This window comes from Rhinopithecus roxellana, chromosome 8 (assembly GCF_007565055.1).
Source record: "Rhinopithecus roxellana isolate Shanxi Qingling chromosome 8, ASM756505v1, whole genome shotgun sequence".
Classification (NCBI taxonomy): domain Eukaryota; kingdom Metazoa; phylum Chordata; class Mammalia; order Primates; family Cercopithecidae; genus Rhinopithecus; species Rhinopithecus roxellana.
The window spans coordinates 57,886,616-57,905,982 of NC_044556.1; the positions used below are offsets into that span (position 1 = coordinate 57,886,616).

General features: G+C 35.3%; 1 protein-coding gene across 1 annotated transcript; it reads right to left on the bottom strand.

Annotated features, from left to right (window-relative positions):
- Positions 1 to 809: 809 nt before the first annotated feature.
- On the bottom strand, positions 810 to 17,524 carry MNDA (myeloid cell nuclear differentiation antigen). The gene is made up of 7 exons (XM_010356740.2): positions 17,275 to 17,524; positions 7,869 to 8,153; positions 6,902 to 7,038; positions 6,203 to 6,370; positions 4,303 to 4,719; positions 2,405 to 2,593; positions 810 to 1,129 (listed from the first exon to the last, which is right to left on the bottom strand). The coding sequence occupies exons 2-7, from the start codon at positions 8,131 to 8,133 to the stop codon at positions 1,082 to 1,084; spliced, it is 1,224 nt and encodes a 407-aa protein (XP_010355042.2). The 5' UTR covers positions 8,134 to 8,153; positions 17,275 to 17,524; the 3' UTR covers positions 810 to 1,081.
- Between the last annotated feature and the right edge of the window lie 1,843 nt (positions 17,525 to 19,367).

The window sequence follows — 19,367 nt, forward strand, 5'->3', positions numbered from 1 at the left end:
ATTTGCTATTTAATTAGGTTAATATAGGTTAATTCTATAATAATCAGAAAATATGCTTATTATAATTTTATTCTTCTGGAATTCATTAAGACTTGTTTTGTGACCTAGAATGTGACATGTTGTGGACAATGCTCCATGCGTACTTGAGGCAAATGTGTATTTTGATGTTGTTGTATAGAATGTTCTGTTTATTCTGTTTATATCTGTTAGGTCCATTGGTGTATTGAGTTGTTGATGTCTGCTATTTTCTTATTGAATACTGCCTGGATAATCTCTTCATTATTGTGAGTACTGAAGTCTCTTACTATTACATTGCTGTATATTTCTTCCCTCAGATCTGTGAATGTTTGTTTTATGTTTTTAGTTGCTCTGATTTTGAATACATATGTATCTACAAATCAGATAAATGGAATATGATGGATATGATAATCCACACCAACTAAGGAGGGCAAGTGTCTTGCATATATTGGTACCTTTATGCAAATCACCATTGTTGTCCCCTTCAGAGAAACCAATTACCCCAACGGCCCACTTCTGGAGGACATAATTGCATAGAGGAATCCTTTCCTCTAGATCTATTACTTCCCTAGGCCACAGTGTTTGTTCATTTAAGCATGGGCTACATAAATTTAGTCACAGCCTTTATTGAGGCCTTATCCTCTGGAGATCACAATATAGACTCCAGTGTGGATAAGACCCCATGAGTCTCTCCCCATCTCTAGAATGTGCTTCACAGTGTACAAAGTACTCAGCCTCAAGCAGCTCACTACTGACCTTAAGAGAACATATACAAGACTTTGGGAAAATAATGTCCTTCAAAAAAAGATATTTTATTTTTTACCTTATGAAAGTCATAAATGCAAAATTTAATATCTAAAAAAATATGGAAGGGTATAAGAAGAAAATTTTATTCCAGAAAGCAACCTAATCTATAACTCAGATATAAAAGCTCTAATATGCTACAGTATATCTACTGAATCCATTATTTAAATGAATTACTGAAATTTACAAAACCACAGTTATTTATTAACAACTTAATTTTTTAAGCAGAAGTTATTTGTTGCATTTCAGCTTGCATATTTCAGTTAACATTCATTGATCCTTCCTTGTTTTTCTTGGCCTTGACGACCTTTAAAGAGAGATAAGAAAGACATAATGAGACCCTACATACTGATATGAAGCTCTGCTTATGGTTCTCCTTTCACCGGCATGTCTTTTCTTCCCATTGGCTACATTATTCTCCTTCTACCCTATGAAAGCTCATTAGTCACAAAGTTATGAAGATCTATCTTTAAAAAACTCATTTTCCTCCCATTAACTAATCCCTGTTTGTCTTTTTCCTTCCTGAATAGATTTTTGAAATAAACTTCTGTGGTATCCTGGTTAACCAGGTGCCCAATTTTTTAAAAGTTTCGATTTGTAACATTTGCAGAGTCTGGCGGTATACATATTTTTCACATGGCTGATTTCAAACTACCACATGTTTAACAAGCAGTGCATATAATTCCTGAATTTCTAACAATAAGCTGTCTTTAGTAAGGATATGAGTGAACTCCAGCACAGTACTTCTAATAGATATCTCTGCCCCAAGCCTAATTGCTCTGTAATGCAACTCCATAGATAGACATCGGAATATTTTTTGCTAAAATGTCAAAGTGATCAGGCATTCTTCTGCATAATTTTGTTTCAATTTTTCATGTATTTTCAACAATAAAGTTCCCATTAATTTACTTTTGTAAAAGCCACACTTCTGTTTCTTTTTTATCTTTGGGTCTCAGCAGTCCCTTTTTTTTTTTTTTTAAATCTTTGGGTCCCAGAGTCTTTTGCATCTACTGAATTTCAGTTGCACAGAATTCATTATGCTGTGTCACGCTTTTGGAATTTTCATGTATCATTTCCTTTGCCTAAAAGTCCCTCCAGTGTCTTTACCTTCCTAAAAAAATACTATCTCCCACAGTTCAGTTTATTATGATGTACCAGTCTGTGAGATAATTAATATGTATGCAGGGTCTGAATGTTTAAACCATTCCAATGAAGTGGAGACTTCCATTATTTTAGAGGACCAATGAAACTATGTCTCCAATATCAGCCAACTAGTGCTAGTTAAAGGCAGGATTCAAATCAGATCTGTCTTATTCAAAGCTCTTGCTCTTAAGCCCTATGTTCCCTGTCCCTAGACACATCTTTAAATCAATTAACACTAGTATTATATCCTTTCTACAGCTGTATGAATGCCTTTACCTTAATATCCTTTTGAAAATCCTCCAGTTACAAATGCATTGTTTAGGTTCTCCTTTCACTCGCTGGACTCTCTGAGTAATACATGAGGAATCTGGTGTTTCCAAAGCCTAAGCCAAATTATTTGCCTCTTTAGCAAACTCATTCTCCTCTACCCAGTTCCCACCTTGATGAAGCTGTGACTTCCACACACCAGTTTCAGCTTGCGGTTAACTGTTCTCAGTTGAAAGCAGAAGAGTCGAAGTTTATCTCCTTTCTCACACTTGATATTGTGCCATTTTCCATTCCCCACTACATCCATGGATCCTGTATTATCTTTTATTTCATAGATTGTGTTCTTCTTGTGTATGCTTTTCTGCAAAAGAAGATTAACATCCTGTTTCTGAGAGGATTATTAGTATCGTATACATGAGAAAGAGCCTCCTGACAAAGTTAATGCAATATGCGCGAGAGGAATGACAGGTACAGATCATACATGTGGCTTGGCCTGCCATCTCACAGGGCCCATCTTTTATTATCCAACAATTTTTTCCTGCTTAAGGTATTTTTCTTCCTGCAATTTTACAACAATAAATATTTCCCTCTTTTTCTCCTGCTACCACCTTCAGATCAGCTGAGAGTAAATAAAGCACCTAGATATAGAGGAATCAAAAATTCCTATAGGACTTCTTGGCTTATGGTCCTGTGGAACACCAACTGTATGCTTTCTGCAATTATTCAGTCAGTAGATTATAAGGAATTTCATTTTATTATTATTTTACTTTTTAAAAATTTCAATAGCTTTTGGGGTACAAATGGTTTTGGGTTACATGGGTTAATTATATAGTGGTGAATTCTGAGATTTTAGCGCACCCATCACCCAAGTAGGGTGTACATTATACCCAATATATAGTTTTATATCCCTCACCTCCCTCCCAGTCTCCCCCTTCTGAGTCTTGAAAGTTTATTATATCACTCTATATGCCTTTGTGTACTCATAGCTTAGTTTCCCCTTATCAGTGAGAACATACAATATTTGGTTTTCCACTCCTGAGTTACTTTGGATTATGAGGAATTTTAAAGGAAAAAAATCTATGACACAATCATTCATTCTTTTTCAACCTTCCTCATTACTTATTTTTTTCCAATATCTTGTCCCCATTGACCTAGATCCCTCCATTCATACTGTGTAGTTTCTCACACACTATTACTCATCAATTCAGTAATTGTATTTATAAGCAAGATCTCTTAAAGACAGTGTGAGAAAATGGGGAGGTAAATTTAAGGGGCTATCTTGGAAGACATATATATAGGGTTATAAAGCAGTCAATCATATAAAATGTTAGTTGAGTTCATAGAAATATGTAATGTTTTAGAATGGAGAAAGGGATGGAATGCATTGTCCTAACTAGCATCTTGAATTTGGACATGGACATATCAATAAAACTCTGTGCCTTGTAATTATTTTTTTTGTAAATAATATGATGAGATTGCCTTATCCTCTAAGTATCATGGAATTCAATATATCTCAGTTGTTCAAAGCTGTCTTCAAAAATAAATGAATAAATAAATAAGACAGAAGAGCAACAGTACAAATGTTTGGATTGTATGGATAGCTGTTGAATGTATTTGCATTTATGAGCATACCAGCCAATCCACTTATTACTCCAAATACATGTCACAACCAGAGTTCAACCTTGGTAGCACAATTCATTATTTAAAATAAATTTATCAAAATTCAAAGTAAAATTATCAGTGCTCATTGGGATGGAGCTGAAAGAGATGATGTTATTAGCCTGCTCCCGTTGATTTGGACCCTCTATAGTCCTCTAGTTCATTGTGGCTGACAACAGATCGTTACTGCTAATATTTCTTACTAACTCTTTTTCAAAGTCCCTACATTTACTTTGGTGTAAGAAGTTAATAGGTCACTTAGTCCTATTTCCTATTTTGTGGGAAAACTTCATCAGTATCTCTAGTCAATATAAATTATTGTGTTCCAATATTCAGTCAGTAAGCAAAGTCTGACAAGATATTTAGTTCCAGGTGATGGTAGAGAAAATTAAAACAAAATTAAGGGATTACCTTTTGTAACATAAACAACCCATACACCATTGTTCCAGATGCTTGCTTGTAAAGTTGACTGATCTTGGGAGTTTTATTTGCTATTTCGATAATTCTGTTTGGGACCTCAAAATTTTGATCAAAGTCAGACACAGATGATGCTTCCTTTATTTCCATTACTCCTTTACATTCAGAGTAATCAGATATGGTAATGACCTTCTTCCTCATGAATTTCTCTTTCAAGCTGATGTCGAAGACTTTCACATGGAAATATTGAGTCTTACTGGCCACTGTAGCATGAAACATTGTGCTTTTCCCATGTTCTGGGGACTCATATTTAAATGGCGCTGTTGCTTTCAGTACCATCACTGTCACTGGGTCCTTTTGGGGAACATTTCTTCTTGCATCCACCTGACATTGGGCAGGGGTTTGCTGATTCTGTGTTGGGCAGACACAAGAAAATAAACTTAAAACTTTGAGCAGGAGGCTGGACGTGGTGGCTCACGCCTGTAATCCTAGCACCTTAGGAGGCCGAGGTGGGTGGATCACGAGGTCAGGAAATCAAGACCATCCTGGTTAACACCGTGAAACCCCGTCTCTACTAAAAATACAAAAAAAATTAGCCGTGCATGGTGGCGGGCGCCTGCAGTCCCAGCTACTCGGGAGGCAGAGGCAGGAGAATGGCGTGAACCCGGGAGGCGGAGCTTGCAGTGAGCCCAGATGGCACCACTGCACTCCAGCCTGGGTGACAGAGCAACACTCCGTCTCAAAAACAAACAAAGCAAAACAAACAAACAAACAAGAAAACAAAACAAAACAGAACAAAAAACTTTGAGCAGGAATACAAAGTCACTCTGCACGAGTGACTCTGCAGAGCTTTCGACCCAACAACTTTCACAGATACGTGGAGCTGGGGGCTAGGCTAGACAGGGATTGCTGAACTGAAAGGAAAGGCACCTGAGCTGGTATAGTTTAGCTAGTGAAAGTCTAAGGTAGCAGACAACAGGCTTGGAAATTAAATCACCCTCATTGACTCAGAATAATCTTCCTGAAGCAAAGCATGATTATCTGCATGAACAATCTAGCAGTAGATGATGAAAGCATTATTGTGAAGAAACTTTAGAGAAAGATTAGAATATAATAACAAATCCAAATATCTCCTCTACCTACTTTTTTTGATTAAATCTGATAATTTAATCAAAGACAGTCAACAAAGTGAAAACAACTTGGATAGCATTAAAAATGAAGAACCATGCCCACCACAAGCCTCAAACATCATTAGATGTTCTAATGATCAAACATTCATTAGAAATTCTAATGATCACTAGTGTACTCTACCATTTTGAGGACCCAACTCCTTTGTTTCTTCCCAAGAAACAGTGCTGTTACAAGTGGAAAGACTTGGCCTGGCTCAGCATATAAGTAGTCTCAGGTAGAGGATTTCTGGTTAGAGCTATGTCCTCGACAGCATTTCACAGTGGCTAGAACGCTAACAACAATGAAAAAAGGACAAGTTTGTTTATCTCTTGTCCTCTCCCCACAGTGGCCTGGCCTATTTGAGTTGCAGCAGAATACTTTTCTGAAGAGAACGTTGCCAGATCTGTAATAGGAAGTGTGGGAAGCAAAGATGAGCCATGGGCTTGTATGTACTAGTACTCGAAGCCAAGCTACTTACCTGCACAGACCAGAAATGCTTAGTGGTCTGTCTTGGTGTTTTACACACAGTGATCACCTGTGGGTAATTGGACTTTACTTGCACGTGGCTTCTCACCAATGTAAACAAGTTATCATAACATAGAAAACAGTTTTCCCACAGCAAATCAGTAACATGAAGAGTTATGCATGAGAGTAACAATAGTAACAGTGGAATGCACTGTGACTGGGTTAAAAAAATGGAGAAGAGGACCAGGAAAGAGTGTACCTGAGTAAATGAAGTGGTGGATGGAGTTGATGATGAGGTCTGGGGTAATGGGGAATGATCCGTGGCTGCAGATGTGCTGGCTCCTGAGGGATATGGGGACTCACTCTGCTCCTGGGGCACCTTATTCCTTTTGGCTTCAGTCTTTCCTTTGTTCAGAGTTTTTCTTTTCTGAAAGCAGTTTAATTTTCCTGTTAATGGGGTATAGTATGAAAAGAAGCAGAGCAAGTTTTCATTACAACGTAGTAAGTTCTATTTATATTGGATGGGATGTCCTTGGAAACCCCAGGGAATTACAACCTCTCACTTGAAGATATGGACAATAGATAATATTGGGCGTGGATTGTTGCACTAAAAAAGAGACAGATGATTTCAACAGATGTATTACTGTTATCACCACTGTGGTGTGATGAGAAGAGCACTGGACTTGGAATGAGAAAATCTAGATTTGTGTAAGGATGGGCAAGATGTATATCAAATATGATTATTACCACATTTTTATAATGCAGATGATGATATATTTATGTCACAGAAATTTTTTACTACATTTTTATGATGCCTAACTCTTTACCCATCACAAAGATGATCCATAATTACTAATTTGGTAAATCTAAGCTGTGTTGAGATATTAGTGAAGAGCCATGTGCCATAGCAGAGTATCTTCTGTGGGACTTCAATCCTGCTCCTCTTTCTCAAGCTTACCTGAGCTACAGGAATCCTCTCTCCTACTTCAGATGTCAATGTGTTTCTTGCAGTGGGTGCAGGTGCCGCAAGACCCACTTCTTCCTGGTTTATTTTTTTCATTAGAACTTTTCCTTGTGCTTTCATTTTCTTAGCAACTGACAAAAGAAAAGAAAAAGGGCACAATAGGCCTAGACTGGAATGGTTTATCTAAGACAGCTAAAGCAGTTTCAATATTACCTGCTGTCAGCTCCTGAATGAGAGTTCGGATTTGCCTGTTACCTCTACTATATTAACCCAGCCTGGCTGCTAGGAGGCATGGTAGGCATAGGCACTGTCTCATTCTCCTCAGTGCTTTCCTCACTCCTCCCCTGTGCAGTGAAAACATGCTTCCTCTCCTGTGAACTCCATGTGCCTCAGTCATGTTCTCCTACCATTTCTTTTAAATATCTAAGGCTTTCATGATGCTGACAGGCTGGTCATGTTCTGTGCAATAGCTGTTCAAATGACAGAAATATGACCTGAAAGGAAATATGATCTGAATTGTAATGTGGCAAAGTGCTAATATTGGCTTTTGAATTTAAAAAAACAGTGATTTATATTAAGTGGAAAAATTCTATACTTCTCTTAATAGAACTATTTGCTGTGCAAATTGGTTAAATATGAATATTTCAAATAAAATACATTTTAAAAAGTAGCTTTTTTTCCCTGACATTTCTAATTTACTGAAACCCTCATCCTCTCATAAATCCCTGTCTTTGGTTTTTTATCCCTACCCCAAATACATTCTTCTAAATCTATCGATCTCTTTTATGTGAAACAGAATGTTCTAAATTGCCAACTGGTCAGTCTCTGAGGTGCCAACATCACCATGACTGCTGAGTTATAAATTGGGAAAGGGATGTACCAGCTATGACCAAGGTGGGGTTCTATTCAAGGCTGGGGAGACTCAAGGCAGAGTAGCCATGTGCAAGATTTTCCCTATTACCTTTTGACCTCTCTTTTCGAAGACTGTTGACAAGGTTTTTAAGTGGTGGCATGTCTTTGGCCAGTTCTATTAGTTTGTCTACACAGGCAACACCTTGGAACTTTTTTTCCATCAAATCTGAAATCTGAATTCTGTTGTATTCCTGTTGCATTTTTGCAGTTAGTCCTAAATCACAGGCCAGTAAGGACTTAATTGTTATAAAATGATACTCATCCATGAGCTCGAATCCTTTCAGCAAAATAATTTTCTTGTATTCATTCACCATTTCTGAAGTTATAGCTTGGCCTATAAAGTAAAAATGACACACAACATTACATATTTATGCAGACAATTTTAAAAAATAAGATATACTTTTGTGAGTGAGTGTCCCAGGACAAAATGTTGTCCTTGGATGTGTATAAGAGAAAGGAACTAAGTTACCAGCTGTGTCACTGTGAACAATGGATCAAGACTTGCTTTATTAGGAGGTTCAGTGAAGTTCTTCCCTTTTAATGTTGGTTGTTGAGTTGGGTCAGTGGTGTATGTGGTGAAATGATGTTTGGAAACGGGTAATCGTTGCAGTATTTATAGTATGGGTTTTGTGGTGTCAAAGTCCCTGGTTCCCCTTCTGATACTTTACTGGGGCCTCAGCCTATCCTTCAATGCCTACCTCTTGGTTCCTGACTTTTCCCATAACCACTATGACCAAAGTGGCCTAAGTATAAATGGGCTGCAGCTGCTTACCTTATATGAATAACCTTCTGCCACAGCACTACACTTCTGAGTACTGGAATGGACTCTAGACCTTCTTGGCTCTCCCTAATCGGCTCTCATTAGCATTTTGTCTCCCTGGGACTTATTCTCTGTGTCTCCTGCATCTATAAAATTGTCATTTTACTGTCTTCCTAACTGTTCTCTAGTGTGGAATTGCAGCATTTATTTTTTGTCCATTTGTTTTTTACAGTCAATTATTTACCTCCAACTAGTCTTATTTTTACTAAAAGATTTCTGTCAGACAACCAAGTAGGTTACTTTATGGATAAAGGCACGAATCTATTTTTCCTGAAATCCTTCAACGAGTTTTGATTTTTATTAGTATAGATTTCCACTCAGCATGACTTGAAAGGCCTTGAATAAACTATATCTTTCTTTGTGTGTGTCTCTGTTACTTTTGAATTTCTTATATCTTATGCTCTAGTAATATACAATATGTCATTCTTTTTCAGGTCTTCTCACTGTTAATTCCCTTCCCGCTACCTGGGAAAGCATTCCCACTTTTCTTCCTCTGAATACTTCCTTAGAGTTTTTAATGCTTAATTGAGGCTTTATCTTCCGGGAGCTGGTGCGGTCCCAGTCTCACTAATGTGTGCCTCTTTAACCCCTTGTGTACTACCTGAGGGTATTCAGTTCTTATTGTATATTCCAATTTTCTGTTTAAATTTGTGGGTGTTCCTTTAGGTTGGTGACCATGTGTTTGTGCAACTTTTCTATAATTAGAGTGTTCTAATTCTTAGGGCTATAAATTGTTCTCTTTTGGGAGATAATGAGTGTTCCTGTGTTCAAACCTATCAAATAAAGAAAAATTTCACACATGGGCACATATAGTAAAGTCAAAGAATATTAAAAGCAAAATGATAAAATCTTCCAGAAATACTGAGTAGAACACCTACAAAGATTAAATACTCTGATTGAATAGTCTGTAGCATGTTAAGAAAGTAATTTTTACATAGCATTGATCCATAATTATATATCTGCAATTTTACAACCTAAGAGAAGCTGAAGGATGAAAAGATTTGGGGGTTTTGGGGCTTGGGTGGGGATGAGAGTTAGCAGGGAAGTGTGGTAGCAAAATCACTTTGCAAATTAGAAATATGATGTAAAGTAATATGTGGCTGATATGGCTTGGCTATGTCCCAACCCAAATCTCATCTTGAATTGCAGTTCCCAGAATCCCTATGTGTCATGGGAGGGACCAAGTAGAGGTAATTGAATCATGGGAGTGTTTTCCCCATGATGTTCTTGTGATAGTGAGCAAGTTCTCATGAGATCTATGGTTTTATAAACATCAGGCATTTCCCCTGCTAGCACTCATTCTCTCTCCTGCCACCCTGTGAAGAGGTGCCTTCCATCAAGATTGTAAGTTTCCTTATGCCTCCCCAGCCATGCGGAACTGTGAGTCAATTAAATCTCTTTTCTTTATAAATTACTCAGTCTCAGATATTTCTTCATAGCAGCATGAGAAGGAACTAATACAGTGGCTATTTTTAATCTCCCTTATTCATCTCACTTTAATGTGTATAATGACATGGTTTGTTGAAGAACTCTTAATGCATTTGATGTTAGGATGTTGATATTACCTCTACTGGGACAATTGCAATGCCTACATACAATGTATGCATTAAGTAGTCTTTCTAAAATCCACCCCCCCACGTAAATGAAATAAAAATCAGAGTTGTCCCAGGAGTTTCAGGTGAAGTGCTGTGAATCAGTTTTCAAGCAAAAATATTTTTCAAACTAAAATTTTGTAACTGGACAAAATGTTATTTGAACGTTATGGTTTAAAAAATTATTCTCTTGTTTACTGAGAGTGACATTAGCAAGATTACAGACAGGGAAGTTCCAGACTTTCATTATGTCATGGAAACACCAAATAAAGAACAATTTATGAACCAAACTAATGTTTTCAGCTGTTAAGAAGTGGTTGCAATGAAAGAAATTCCAAACCAAGATTAAGCCACACTCAAAATAGTAGAAAACTTCTAGGTGTTTTTCTTTGTCCCTGTTTAACTTTCTCCCTTGAACACTGTGATGTGATCAGGAGGAAACTTCCTAATTCCTCATTCCTCCTTTGGAATAGAAGGAAAAGTGTGTAACTGCTTTGCAACATTATGGCTTCTCTGGAGGTTCCTTGAGGGACTAGTATCTGCTTCACATGACTTGGAGCATTGATGGAAATGGTGACATAGTTTAAATGTCAGATTTGAGGCTGCAAAAGGTAGCGGTGGGTGCTCCAGCTTGTGAGAGCTGCATGGGATCTGCTACTCCCTGGGTGCCAGAAGGCAAGAGATTATGGATAGAGGAATACAGTAGAACATCTAAGGTTACGAAAAGAGGCAGGTGTGGCTCTTAGGGAAATTATGGCTTAAAAGCAGTGTGTATATGAGAGAATTACAAAAAAATGCATACACATAAGCCCAGGTAAGACACATGTCCATATAGGCCCTAGATAACATTTAGATTTCATACTTAGATGAAGAGTGAAAGTCCTCCCCTAAATGATGCCATTTAATAATGGTTGAGAGGGGGCTGTTTTTACAAATGTCCAGTTTTCAACAAAAGGTATGAAACAAAAAGAAACAGGTAAACATGGTCAATTTAAAAGAAAAAAAATGAATCTCCAAATCTTTCTCTAAAGAAACAGAGCACTCAGACTTTCTTGTCAAAGACTAAAGCAGCACTCTTAAATATGATCAATGAATTAAAGGATAATATGTACAGACAACTAAATAAAATCAAGAAAATGGTTAATAAAAGGAGAATATACAAAAAAATAGAAATTACCAGAAAAAATCCCATAAATTCTGAAGCTGAAAAACATATTGACTGCATTGTAAAATTCACTAGAGGGGTTCCTCAGCCTACACCAATAGACAGAAGAATCGGTTACCTTGAAGACAGGTCATGTGTAATTATCAAGACTGAAGAACAAAATTTTTTAAAAGATTTAAAGGAAAGTGAACAGAACTTATAAATGACTTATCGTACATCCTCAAGTAGGACAATATATGCATTATGTAAGAGTAAAAAGGTGATGAAAAAGAGAAAGGAATAATGAAATTACTTCAGTAAATAAGGACTGAAAACTTTCCAAATTTGAGAAAAGACAAAATGTACAGATATAAGAAGCTGAACAAGCTGCAACTATGATAAACTCAAAGAAACTTACACTATGACACATTATTATCAAATTACCAACTCTCAAAGACAAAAACAAAATCATTTAAAAAGCATCAAGAAAAAGGCCACTCATTATATACAAGAAATCTTCAATAGAATTATGAGCACTTCGTCAGCAAATACTTTGTAGACCAGAAAGTAGTGGGACAATACATCTCAAGTGCTTAAAGAAAAGTCTGTCCATCAAAAGCACTATATCTGGGAAACCTGCTATTCATAAATGAGAGAAATTAAGATATTCCTAGATAAACATAAGCTGAATGATTTCATTACCACTATATCTACCCTAAAAGAAATACTAAGGAGAGTTATTCAAGCTGAAACACAAGGATGCTAGACAGTAACTCAAACTCATACAAAAATATAAATTCTTCAAGAAAGGTAAATATATACATAAATATAAAACATGGCTTTTGCTATTTTGATTTGTAATCACTTTTTATTATTTTATAGGATTTAAAATGTGAAAGCAAAACAATTTATAGATCAATGTCAATTGGTACATATTATATAAATGCAATTTGTAATATTAACATAAAATTTGTGTTGAGGAGCTGTAAAGGTGTAAACATTTTGCTTATGATTGAAGTTAAGTTGTTATCAGTTAAAAATAGATTGCTATAACTTCAGAATATCATATGCAACCTGATGATAACCACAAAGATATCTGTAGGATGTACACAAAGGAATAGAAGAACATTAAAATGCTTCACTACAGGAAAAATCAACAAAAAGAAGTCACTAAGAGAGGAGTGAGAGACAAAAACCTATTAAGACATACAGAAAATATTCCCCTTCCCGAGTCCAAGTGATCTCATTGTTCAGTTCCCACCTATGAGTGAGAACATGCGGTGTTTGGTTTTCTGTTCTTGTGATAGTTTGCTAAGAATGATGGTTTCCAGCTGCATCCATGTCCCTACAAAGGACGCAAACTCATCCTTTTTTCTGGGGCCTATCATGGGGAGGGGGGAGGGGGGAGGAGGGAGGGATTGCATTGGGGAGTTATACATGATATAAATGATGAATTGATGGGTGCTGACGAGTTGATGGGTGCAGCACACCAACATGGCATAAGTATACATATGTAACAAACCTGCACGTTATGCACATGTACCCTAGAACTTAAAGTATAATAATAAAAAAAAAGACATACAGAAAATAAATGAAAAATGGCAACAGTAAGTTCTAAGTTCTTATCAATAATTAGTTCAAATGTAAATGGTTTAACCTTACTAATCAAAAAGCATATTAAAATTATATATATAGATATATCACAATGAATTTAAAAACAGGGGATCCAACTATATGCTGCATACAAGAGGCTCATTTTACAGATCTAAGGACAAGGATAGAAAGTGACAGAATAAAAAATATATTCCATTGAAATATTAAATAAGAGAACAGAGTTTGCTATCCTAGTATCAGATAAAATAAAAATAACAGTTAAACAGTGTTATAAGAGACAAAGATTATTACATAGTGTTAAAAAGACCAATTCACCTAGAAGATATAAAAATTAGAAACACACATGCACAAAACATCAGAGCTCTTAATATATTAAACATTTACAGAATTGAAGGGAGAAATAGACAGCTCTAAAGTAGTAGTAAAAGACTTTAATGTTCCACTTTCAATAATAGATAGAACAACCTGACAAGAAAATTAGGAAAAAATAAATATTGAAAAACATTATAGACCACTTATAGACCAATTGTATCTAACAGATATATCCAAAACAGTAAAGCCAACAACAGTGGAATACACATTTTTCACACGAACATATGGAACATTGTCCCAAAATATACCACAAATTAGGACACCCAACAAAGTGTTAATAAATGTTAAATATTTGAAATCATACAGAGTATATTTTTTATCATAATGGAATAAAAGTAGAAATCAACAGAAAGAAAACTAGAAAATTCATGACCATGTTAAAATAAACAACACAAACAATGAAACGTGTACAAAGAATCACAAGTCAAATTTAAATCCATATTTAGAGAAATTATATGAAAACACAACATATTTCATTAAATGCAGAGAATATGGTGATGAGGGTAATTTGAAGATTTAAACAACTAGATTTACAAAGAAGAAGACTCTCAAATCAATAATCTGACTTTATACCATAAAGAACTTAAAAAAGTAGAACTAAACCTAAAGCCATCAAAAGGAAGGAAAAAAGAAAAATTAGAGGTAAAATTGAGATTAGAAAAACAATAAAGAAAACCAATAAAAACAAGAGTTGGTTCTCTGAAAATTTGAATAATACTGACAGAATTTTAACTGAATTAACATAGAAAAAAAAGGAGAAGCAAATAATAAAATCAGAAACTAAAAAGAGAACATTACAACAGATTTCACAGAACTAAAAAGAATTATAAGAGAATACTTTGAACAATTGTATATCAATAGATGGGATAACCTAAATGAAATGGATAAACAGATAAATTATTAGAAAAATACAACCCGCAAATTTTGAATCATAAAGAAACAGAAAATCTGAACAGTCATTATGACCAGTCAGGAGACTGAATCAGAAGTCAGAAACCTCTCAGTAAAGAAAAGTCCAGACTAAGTGGTTTTACTGGCAAATTCCACCAAATAGTTGAAGAAGAATTAAGATCAAAATTCCTCAAAGTCTTTCAAAATTTGAAAAGCAGGGAACACTTCCAAACTCATCATATAACTCAGCATTATTGTAATACAAAGCCAGACAGAGGAGAAAATTACTTCAACACAGTAAAGTCTATATACAAAAACACCATAGCTAACATTATTCCCAATGGTAAGAGACTGAAAACATTTCTTTTGCTCCTGAAAGATCAGGAAAAAGACAAGGATGAATTTTTGTTCACTTCTGTTTGAGATAGTACTGCAAGTTTAACACCCCCTCCCCAAACAATAGACAAGAAGCGGAAAATATAAAATATCCAAATAAGAAAGAAAAAAGGTAAATTAAAAATTTAAAAACTCTAACCCTTCATATATGTTTAATCATACAGTTTTGCACATGTATGTTTTTAATTATTATATCTTATTGTAGTTTCTATGGGTTTGATTTGCATTTTTCTAAAGATTATTGCTGTTAAACATACTCATATGTGCTTATTGGCCATTTGTATAGCACCTTTGAAGAAATGTCTATTCAAGTCCTACATTCCCAAAATAAGTGAAAGCGTGATCTCAAATAAATGTATGTACATATATGTTCATTGGAGCATTAATCACAACAGAAAAATGTGAAAGTAGTACACATGTCCTTCAATGGATGAATGAATAAAAAGAAATACGGTTTCTTATGTATTTTATGGTAAATACATAAAATGGAATATTATTCTACCCTAGGAAGAAAGAATATTCTGACACATGATACAGTACAACATGAATGGACTTTGAGAACATGAAATGAAAAAAGCCAGTCACAAAAAGCACACGTATACTGTATGATTAAATATATATGAAGAGTTAGAGTTTTTAAATTTATACAGACAGAAGGTAGAATGATGTTTGGCAAGCTCTGGAGGAAAGGGAAATGGTGAAATTGTTGGTTAACGGATTTAGAGTTTTAGTTTTGCAAGATGCAAAAGCATTCTGGAGGTTGGTTGCACAACAATATTAATGTATTTAATACTACTGAACTGTACACTTGAAAATGATTAAGATGACACATTTTATGTTACATGTTTCTTAACACAATTAAGAGAAAACAATTATTATATTCAAAGCTTTCAGAAGTTTGGCAGTGAAACTATCCATATCCACAGCTCTTTGTGAAGAACTACTCATTATGTAAAGAAATAAATCTAAGAAATGTTGGAGGCCAAAAGGGAAGTAAGATCAAACAAATACTTTAATTAGTGTTTTTACCATCTTAAAAATAAGTAAAGCCAGAGTCAAAGAAAAGAAAACAGGAACGATGTGAACATACTCTTACAGTTGAAGTTTTATGTTTGGGGAACCAGAAGACGTGAGAGTTTGCTAACGGGCTTGTCTTTAAGGAGAATATAGATTTTTTTAAAAATAAGAAACTTGACAAGAAAGGAGAAGAAAGCACAGAATAAGTGGTATAAATTGAAACAAAGCAAGATGGCAAAACAAGTTAAAATATATACCTTTATAGAATGTGCATATCTGGACTAAACTCATTAACCAAGAGGAAAAATTTTCCATTTGGATTAAAAATAAATCCAGTTATATGTTGTTGACAAAATACAAATAAAGTATAAGGTCACTTAAGTTTGAGAAACAGCTGGAAAAAGTTATATTCTTCAAACTTTACCTTCAAGAAAGACATTTTAGGAAAAATAGTGTAGCTTAAAATAGGCTTTAGTCAATAAGTATCAGCACATAGTTTCACTACATAATGGTAAAGCATGCAACCTGTAAAAAGATATAATAATTTAAATTATATGTATAATCTGTTATTACTTTAAAAGATAGCATATAGAAATTTTTTCTTCTCTCTAAACACACACATAACATATATACTTGGATGTACATATTCTATGTAAAAATATATGGTAGACATCAAAAGAACTACAGTGAGAAATTAACAAAATCACTATTAGAGTTGGCGATTTCACCACCTCTCTCAGTTACTGAAAGAACAAGGTAAAAAAAAATAGCTTAGATTTAGATTTAGATTTTTCAAACATAATTAACAAGCTTACTTAAGAAACTTTATCTTACTTAAATAGAATTTGGAATCCAACATTTATAAACTCTTCTCAAATACTCATGAAGTAATTAGAAAACATTCATTATGTACTAAGCCATAAAAAAGTCAAAATGTATCCAAAAGTAGGTAATATGTAATTGATTCTCCCTGTCTTTTTATTATATCTTGCCACAAAAAATGTTATCTATCACTGAGTAAAGCATAGATCATTTGAAAAAGAGAAATACTTCTTCTTACACTTGCTGTAAAACGAAGCATGAAGTGAAACTGATTCATGAAAATGTAAAGATTATTTTTGAGTAAAAGCTTGTAAAATTGAGAAATTAATGTGTGCACATATCTATGCTCTTTAATATAGAGATAAAATCATATAATAGAGATTTATGTCCTTGTTTATTTTTTACTAAATATTACTTCATAATAATTTTCTCATGGGACTCTTTTTAACTTAGGCCCAAACCCAGTCACCAAGTTTCCTAGTCATCCTCTAGCCAAGAAAACCAAGTATCTCCTCTAAATATCAATTTATGCCAACAGATACCTAAGAATTAATTTTAAAATTTGCTGTAGACAAAATACATTTTTGGTTCATACCCCAATTGTGGTAGAATAAAAGATACCTATTTTCTACCTAGACAGGTAAAGCATTCAGTTCTCAGTTTTCTGAATATGATTGATACAACACTTCTGGTCTCAAGCAGTCCCGTAACTAATTCTCCACTGAGATGGTATGGTTATCAACTAGATACCTAGATCTTTCTCTGAAGAACTTCCCAGAAATCTTACCTTAATGGATACTTTTTCCACAATAGTCTTCAGAAATCCTGGAGTCACTGTCTTGTTTAGGACGGGATCACTGTCCGTAAAGCTTTGGAGAGAGTAAACTGTAGACTATTATAATCTTGTAAAGGGCTGAGAAATGAAAGCTAACAAGGAAAAATGGCACTTGTTAGAGCCTCTCTAAATCTTGATTGTAGATGGCCTTCTCACACTGTACTAACTCCTAACTAGAAAGAAGTTACATAATCATGGAACAATTTTGAGGCCACGCCTATCAGCCTTTGTAGCTTTCTATTTCAGATGTCAGAGAAAGTGGTCTGTTCCTCCTTGTAAAAAGTAATCTCAGTCACAAGGAGAAATGAGAGCAAATGGTGCTTCTTCTTTGCTTTTTTGACTTACAAATACTTGCTGAAAGGAGTTTCAAAGTCAGAACTTTCTTTTCAAGCTAACTTACGTTTAGGTCATTAGAAACCAGTAGCCCCTTGAATAAAGATCTTAATATCAATTGGGAAAGGCAAAACACCAAGGTTTCTCCCTCCTTTCCTGTTCACAGAGTGGCAGGAGCAGGAAATCTTGGTAGAGATGTCTATTGCTACCAGAACTTGACTTCATCTCTTGGATAGGGGCAGGTATACCATGAAATTGTTTTTGTTTAAATACCTACATATTCACTCAGTTATTAATAACTGATATACCTGGAGCTTAACAGAGGCAGAAAGTATGTAATATGAAGGATTTACATATGAATATGTAAATCCTTACTCAAATAATTTGAAAGAGTTTCATACTAGTTGCTCTCTTGAGTATAATAACTGCCTTACCTTATTAAATTCATGATTATTCATGCTTTTTGCATTATTCATGGATACTTGGTTTATATCATGATTGAAACCTTGAAAATTCTGGAAGAGCACTGAAACTCTGGAATGATAGGGGGCCTGATAAACCCTTTGTACTGCAATTCTTTTTTCTGTGAAGAACAGTGGGTGCACTACAAAGTATCATAACTCTGAATTGTCAAATGAATGGTATCAGTTAGCAGACAGTGCTGTGTCACGAACTAGTTGATCTGTAAGCAAAATGTGATCATGACTGGAAAAGGATCCCAAAACAGCTAATAGGGGAAAATGATCCAAGGCCATCTACAGAGAAGAATAAAGTTGATTGTCTTAATCCAAACCAGCAGCATAGAGAGAGTTAAATTGTGGATATGGAAACTGTCTAAACCCCACTAAAGCAGGAGTAAATCAGAAAAACCAAGAGGATCTAGAATGACAGCCGCTAACACATGTGGGTGTTCATTGTTTCAGTTTCTCACTTATGCTGATGCTTTGAGCAGGTCTTAAGGTAAAAGGTAAAGAGGAACACAAGAAAAACTCATCAGGTGCCCCACTTCAGTGTTTGGGAACCAAAAGAACTCATGACAGGAGTTACCATGTTTCAGGACGGCTTTCTAACTTCATATGGTTTGGCTCTATATTCCTACCCAAATCCCATCTTGTAGCTCCCATAATTCCCACATGTTGTGGGAAGGACCTGGTGGGAGATGAATGAATTATGGGGGCAGGTCTTTCCCATGCTGTTCTCATGATAGTGAATGGGTCTTATGAGATCTGATAGTTTTAAAATAGTTTTTTAAAAATGGGAGTTGCCCTGAACAAGCTCTCTCTTTGCCTGCTGTCGTCCATGTAAGATGTGACTTGCTCCTCCTTGCCCTCCACCATGATTGTGAGGCCTCCCCAGCCAGTGGAATACTTGTGTATGTCTTTATCAGCAGCATGAAAACAGACTAATACAGTAAATTGGTACCAGGAGTAGGGCATTACTGAAAGATACCAGAAAATGTGGAAGAAACTTTAAAACTGGGTAACAGGTAGAGGTTGGAACAGTTTTCAAGACTCAGAAGAAGACAAGAAAATGTGGGAAAGTTTGGAACTTCCTAGAGACTTGTTAAATGTCTTTGACAAAAATGCTGATAGTGACAGAAACAATAAGATCCAGGCTGAGGTGGTCTCAGATGGAGATGAGGGACTTATTTTGGGAACTGGAGCAAAGGTGACTCTTGTTATGTTTTAGCAAACAGACTGGCAGCATTTTGC